Genomic DNA, 6,987 nt, shown 5'->3' with positions numbered 1-6,987 from the left:
CACCCCTTTCCTTCTCCCTGCCCCTTTCCTTCTCCATAGCCTGCTCCCCTTGTCCTCACCCCCTTTCCTTGTACCTCTCCTTCTTTAAATATACATAGATTGTGTATAGTAGTATATAATAATATATGTTTTATGTCATTTTAAATACATTATAAGTTGGTTATTAAGTCACATGACTTTAGCTGATCAGGACATGTACTGGTAAATTTACATGAGTTCAGAGGAATCCAGTGTAATTCCACTGGATTCCTGTGGAATTCCTGCAGATTCCTCTGGATTTCTCTGGATTCCTCTGGAATTCCACTGGAATGACTGAATTCCTGCAGGAATAGGTGGGGCACTGTAAAGTACTGCCCCCTCACAGCAAGGCAGGACATGCGGCTGAGTGGGTGTGAACATGGGCCCAAGTGGCCGTCGTTTACATGCACTATCTGCTCCTCAGTCCCTGTCCCCACCATCCTCAATCTGCCAGCTCACTGCACAGGACCCACTATCAACTGAGCACCCATGTACAAAGATGGCGCAAATCAAACAAGTGGCTGCCACCCACACCAACTCCCTCAACCTTCAGTTTCACGTGAACATAGGCCCAAGTGGCTGTGGTTTAGATGCACCATCCGCTCCTTGGTTCCCATCCCCACCATCCTCATCTGCCAGCTCACTGTGTAGGGCTCACTATCAACTGAGTGCCCATGTGCGAAGACAGGGCAACTGAGTGAGTGGCCACCACACCTGAGCTTTGGGATCAACTGGATGGATACATTTCGAGGAATCTGCATTCACAGCTCAATAATAATGAAGCTCAACACTCATGGATGCCCTCTCCATCAACAGCACTACTTGACGACTCCGTACACTCAAACCTTGAGAACTACAATAAGTCAAAGATCATTCCTTTCACTCATGTAAAAAAGGAGGCCAGGAAGCCAAGCTATGCATACCATTGATAGAATCTTTTTTCTTTTTCTTTCAGAACTTACTTGTTGTATTGATGAAGGATGTATAGAAGAAATGAAAAATCTTTCCAGGGAAAAAAGCCATGTTTCATTAGGTAAAAACAATTGTTAAATTTGCGACACGTTGAAGACAATGTGAGAGCCTTGAGACAAAATTTGAAATACTTGTGTGGCTATGCTTGGTCTCGCCGCAAACTTTGAAGTGGGAATCTCGCTTCAACCCGCTGAAGGCGGGAAGGGGGGTTTGGGGTCTCCCCAAGGCCAGCGCAGCAGAAGAGCCAGCGCAGTGTAAAGGCCAGTGCATCGTGAAAGTGCCGCAGGCTGAGGCGAGGGGTCTGGGGTCTCCCCAGCCGTCACAGCCAGCGCCACAATGAAAAACCTTTTTATTTGATACTACATAGACGGTAAGTATTTACTCAACATGAATGCGAACATAGCGGCATGGGAATTTTTCAAACTCCAACCTTAGGTGTGCAGGTTCCAAGTCCATTTACTGCGCCCCCAAAACCGCGCTAGAAAATGTTTATGTAATCTTCGGACTTTGAAACTGTGTCGCATCAATATTGCCTTGTCGCCCTGGACTCTCGACGCGTTTTTTGTCGCATGGCTTGTTCTATCCCCTCAAATTCAATGGTAATCTCTCCCAACTATTACTTACTATGTATAACAATGCTTGAACCATCCAGTCTTACCACAATCCAAAGCCCAGCAAAACCTGCTTACATTTCGCCATTCCTATCACATTTTACACCTGGTGCCATAAGTCCTGCGGCCATAAGCCATGCACGTCCTTCTTTGCCCACTTGTGCAACCAATCCTGTTGGTAACTATGTCCATCAAGAAATACTAAGCTTACCATGAAGAAGGATGATACTACTCAGCTCGAGTCCGTTAGGTTGATTGCTTGGCAGACCTTGGGGAAGTTCAACATTGCTGGACTTTTTCAGAAGTACAAGGTGTGCACGCCTGTCTCTTGGTATCTCACCGAGTCTATGGCTGCTTTGTGCAAGAATGCTGCTGTGATTATGAAGACTCGGAAGCGCCGCCCCATCCCATTGTATGTATTTTATCACAACTTGCTCTTTGATTATACTTAGCTCTTCAATTTAGATTTAAGTTGTGGCTAGTGGCTTGTTCATCCCGAAACCACCAATACACAAACTGTGCGAAACCATCCTTTGCGGCAAAATCTCATATCGACATCAAATGTGCTCACAACCAATTTGAGAATCTGAACCTTGCACACATCACTGAGAAGAAGCAGACAACAATGACCATGGAAACTCTTAGGGCTGATGTTGACTGGACCCATGTACATGCCGTTCAGTCATTGCATTCAGTTCGCATTTTTTGTCGACTACATCCCAGAACTAAAGTGTATGTCCAGAGATGTTTCAGCCAGGTTTCACTCCACTCCTCTTGCCAAGCATTGCATGCGCGAAGGTCAAAATACTATGGCACAACCATTGGGAACCAGTGCCATTCAGACAGTGATAATATGATGTTGCAGACATCGATTTGTAATTCTAATTAGACTAACAAATTTGAATCCAATTGATTGTGTCTAGTTTTTGGTCTACATCTGTGGTATTCTGTTTTCCTTCTCACTTTCACCTGCAGGCAAGGCTTCAGCAACAAGAACACTTCGGCGGGTGCACTACCGTGAGCTGGTTGCTTTCTTGCACATGTGCAGCAGTGGGTTGAGGAGCTCTAGGAGCTCATTCTGCAGGTAACGAGGCTGGAAGACCATAAAGAGACAATGCAATGAGTGAATCCAGGATTTGTGGAACTGGGTGTAGAAGTTGTGATAGGAATGCCAGCGGCAAGATGTAACTTGAAGGGTGTTGCTGGGACTTGAATTGCAGAATTCTTCTTGTAAGACCAGACAGTTCAAGTGTTGTTATCCATGGTAAGTAATAGCTGGAAGAGATTACAGTTGAATTTGGGGCATTAGAACAAGTTGTGCGACAAAAAACGCGTCGAGAGTCCAGGCAATATTGACACGATGTGATTTCAAAGTCCGAAGATTAGATAAACGATTTCTAGCATAGTTTGGGGGCGTGGTAACAAACAGACTTCATATATTGTGAACCAAGGTACGACTTCACATATATCAAAGTCTGTCTACAAGAGACTAGGATTTTTCCGACAGAGGGTGTAAGAACCCTCTACTAATGTATCGGGTATATTCCTTGAAAATTGGGTTCCTCTAAAAAAAAAACAGTTTTGTCCACAGATGGCCTTCATAGGTATGAGTAGTGACCCCCAAGGGGGTGGTGGAATGTGGAAAAGAGACCAACACTCGTTATTTTTTTTTCAGAGTCCTGCTTGACACCCCCCTACCCCTACCTTCCTAATCAAGTATGTTTTTCCCATGCTTATGTTTTCAGAATTTTTTTTCTACATAAAACGCGAAAACATTTGACAAATCTCACGGTGCACGCACCTGGCAGCCTGTTTTGCAACCTCATGCTTTGCACATCACCACCCAACCACAGTTCTCTCTTCCTTTTCCCCTGCCATGAGACTCGAGGGGTATTTTGTTGTATGGTTTTCTGGTTAAAAAAGCTGAGGACTTCTCTTTCTTTTGTGGGGGTCGCGTGTTGGCGGCCTTGTTCTCTCTGCATGTTTTCGAGTCTTGATGCACATTCAAGTTACTCATCCCACTGGCACCAACATGCACATCTGTATTACACTCTGCACAATGAAGCTGTTGGCCGTAATTTGACTCTTATTTCAACCTCAATTAGCAATACTGTACGTAATCAGGAAGCTGGCCACCCTGGGAAGCTGGCCACGTATTTTCTGCAGCTTGTAGTGCACAAAATATCCAAAATTTTATATCATTTGAAAGCTTGAGATTAGGCCAATTGAGTGAAAATTTTTTAAAAAAATGAAAAGTGTCGATTTGAATACAAACTGGATGTGGCCAGCTTCCCAGTCAGGGCTGTGTTTATGGTCTTTTTACACCAAAAAAAAACACCACTGAGTCAAATTTCAATTTAGAATTCTAAAATGTACATGGTAATTAAGAGGAGAAAAATGCCTAATGGAAAATGTCAAAAAAATGACACATAGTACGAAACTCAGTCCTTTACTATGGCGAAGTAAGTATCTACAGCAGCTAGGACATCTACTAGAACGATCCAACGTCGCAACAGGCAGGTCACTGACCACTTCTGCCACCAAATTGATGGGTGTCACTTTTTTTTTTCGGCCTTCGGCCGAGCACCCCCCCCCCAACCCTTGGTTCGGGATCCACATCCCGCTACCCCCTTGGCGACCCCTGGTCACACACCCATTTCTGCCATTGGACCCCTTCTTTTTCATACCCTCTTATTCCTGTTCACTGCAGTATTTCTTAAAAATAAAGGACTCGCTCATCCCAGGGTGCCGGTTTTATCTCTGATTCTTCATCCTTCTACACAACGACAGTTTCAGCAGCCTACTGTGGTATTTCGACTGACTGTTCGGCCAATGTGACGTGTGACGGCCTCAAACAGTCGGGAGGCATGTTTGAAATCGGGATCTAGTGTTTAAAGGTTCAGTCCATAGGACCGCAAAAAACCGGTGGACCAAACTGAACTGGACCATGGTCCGGTCTTTTTTTCGGTTGCAGTTGCCCCAATTTGGGGTTGGTCCGGTTGCCGGTTGCCTCATTTCGAAAATCTTTTAAAACCATTCAAAGACCGGTTTTAATCGGTTGCAACCGGTTAAACGGTCACGTGCGTTACATACCCTTGTAACCACGTTTATTGCCTTTTATTGGGTTTTTGTTTCATCAAAAACGGTTAAGAATTGAGAAAGATATAACCAAATCCATATTTTACCCGAGTCTCTATGAGATGTAATTCGGTTTCAGTCATAGCTATGTCAAATCTTCATTAAATCTCTTGAAAATTGGTAGAATGATGGGTATTTATATGCTTTACTATTTTATATAACCCGTTTATTTTTCAGAGTAATAATGGTTGAGATACAAATGGTTTATATTGGTATAATAAATTATATGCAAAAAAACCGGTCTGGATCGGTCTGAACCGGTATCATGGACCACAAAAGACCGGTCCTAGGTTGTTCAGTTCGGTTCCCTCAATATCTGGGTCGGTCCTGGACCGGTTGCGGTCCATGGTTGCGCATTTTCGGGGCAAAAAACCGGACTGAACTGAACCTTTAAACACTATCGTGATCACTGTGTGACATAGCAATGAAAGTGTTTGGCCAGCGACAAGTGTTCGTTGAGCAGTTGATATGGCATCTGGCAGCAACCTTTTTGCCTCCTCCACAACCTCTCATCCAGTGCAACTCTCTCCTGCCAATTGTGGCCAAAAAAGTTCTAGATTCCTATAATTTGACATTTATATCCCATTTGGATGCCTATGTTGGGTAAAAGCATATTTAGTGGATGGTATATAGTTTTGTAATAGTTGTATGCCGCGCAGCAGAGAAAAATGAGTTTTTTTTTTCCCTTTTAGGATAAAATGTCACCCTATTCGACCTTCCAGGTGACCCGTGACAAGCGCCAGATCTGTTCAATTCATAGGCCAATGTGACGACTGACCGAACAGTCGGTCGAAATACCACAGTACTACCTATTGGCACACGACTCGGATGATACATCATTAAAAGCTAGTATGGCGCCTCGTCTTCGTGTGCTTGCAGGATCTTCGCCCGAAACGATGGTACCAATCACGTCTCTTGTGAACACCTCCAAACCACATACTATCTCGTCAGACTTATTCGAAGGTCAGATCGTAGCCCACATCAAGGGGTTCACGGACGAGCGTGGCGTAGTCCGCGAGTCAGAATACTTTGGGCGGGAAGATCGACGAGGAGTGACATGGAGTATTCAAGTTCAAGGTATGCCACGCAAGGCTCTTGATTTTTACCATCTGAAACATGTCTTCCTATAGGGCGATTTCTGGAATATTATACCGCGGACGACATCCTCTTTGGAAACACCTTTGATCGATCTTTGACACTTCCGTGGGGTGCAAGTGCCGTTTTGAAGTTCATGCAGTGAGTCTTCCTTCATGTTGTCTCGGCGGTTGTGTCATGGTACTCAGTATGTATTGTCCACTAAATAGCTATATCGATCCGACACTGGAACATGACCTGCAGTCACCCACGAAGCCATGGGCGTTGTCGCCACTGATCACAACAATGCCTCATTTTACGCACACGCGGGTTTCTCCCTCCGAACGGCCATCTAGAGCTCTCTCCCCGTCTCCTCCCACAACGGCTCGGCCCTGGACGAAACACACTGATCCTCCTCCATTCCCTTCTCTCTACTCGTTGGAAGATTCAACATCGCAGCTTCATCTGGCGCTCATCGACAGTTCTTCCTCAGATTCCTCAAGTGTCAGTACGAACTCTGATTTGAGTTTATCCCAGTCATCTGCATCCTCCTTTTCCTCTCACCGATCGAGTCGGAGCAATCGATCAGGGACGGGTAAGCGAAGTGGGACAGAAAAACTCAAACAGGCAGTTCAGAAAGTTGCTCAGCGTAAACCTAAACACAGAAGGGATCCCTTGAAATTTGAAAACGCGTCTCAGCGCCGTTCATATTTTAGTGATCCCACGAATCGCCAGGCCGTTCAGTTTGGGCCCCGTGTAAGTCTGAGAATCAAATATTTTCCTTCCCTGACTCACTTTCAATGGTTGTAGGATCTGATCACGACAGATTTCTGTTATGGGTTTTTGAACTTCAGTCCATCCCTTTCGCTTCAACTACCCGGAGGATTATCGTTCGATTTAATGCGATACTGGAACGGACAGCCTGTTAGGTTTGTGTGCTGTGAGCGAAAACAGACGTTTGGGGGGAGAGATGAAGAGCCGTGGGGAAGGATATTTTGGTGTGTTACTATTGAACTGGCGGACGACGAAGAGGATGCGGACAACGAGGAGGATGTAAATGATGATGTGGATTGACCTGGAAGATTTAGCAAGTTATACTATACTACTGTACATGAACAATAATTCGCATCTACCGCGAGGCTGGACCGTCCCTTGACAACGCGTAAAGAGAGAT

At 44.9% G+C, this 6,987-nt stretch overlaps 2 protein-coding genes across 2 annotated transcripts; both read left to right on the top strand.

Moving 5' to 3' along the window:
- Window positions 1-1,813: 1,813 nt before the first annotated feature.
- Window positions 1,814-2,967, top strand: LACBIDRAFT_327155 (uncharacterized protein; the record flags this gene model as incomplete). Its single annotated transcript, XM_001881199.1, has 5 exons — window positions 1,814-2,013; window positions 2,284-2,333; window positions 2,525-2,618; window positions 2,822-2,831; window positions 2,911-2,967. 5 exons carry the CDS (start codon window positions 1,814-1,816, stop codon window positions 2,965-2,967), a joined length of 411 nt encoding a protein of 136 aa, XP_001881234.1.
- Window positions 2,968-5,590: 2,623 nt separating this feature from the next.
- On the top strand, window positions 5,591-6,887 carry LACBIDRAFT_327154 (uncharacterized protein; the record flags this gene model as incomplete). Its single annotated transcript, XM_001881198.1, has 5 exons — window positions 5,591-5,816; window positions 5,870-5,975; window positions 6,044-6,317; window positions 6,351-6,569; window positions 6,624-6,887. The coding sequence occupies 5 exons, from the start codon at window positions 5,591-5,593 to the stop codon at window positions 6,885-6,887; spliced, it is 1,089 nt and encodes a 362-aa protein (XP_001881233.1).
- Between the last annotated feature and the right edge of the window lie 100 nt (window positions 6,888-6,987).

Source organism: Laccaria bicolor, genomic scaffold (assembly GCF_000143565.1).
Source record: "Laccaria bicolor S238N-H82 LACBIscaffold_12 genomic scaffold, whole genome shotgun sequence".
Classification (NCBI taxonomy): Eukaryota; Fungi; Basidiomycota; class Agaricomycetes; order Agaricales; family Hydnangiaceae; genus Laccaria; species Laccaria bicolor.
This window is presented reverse-complemented; position numbering and strand designations above follow the sequence as displayed.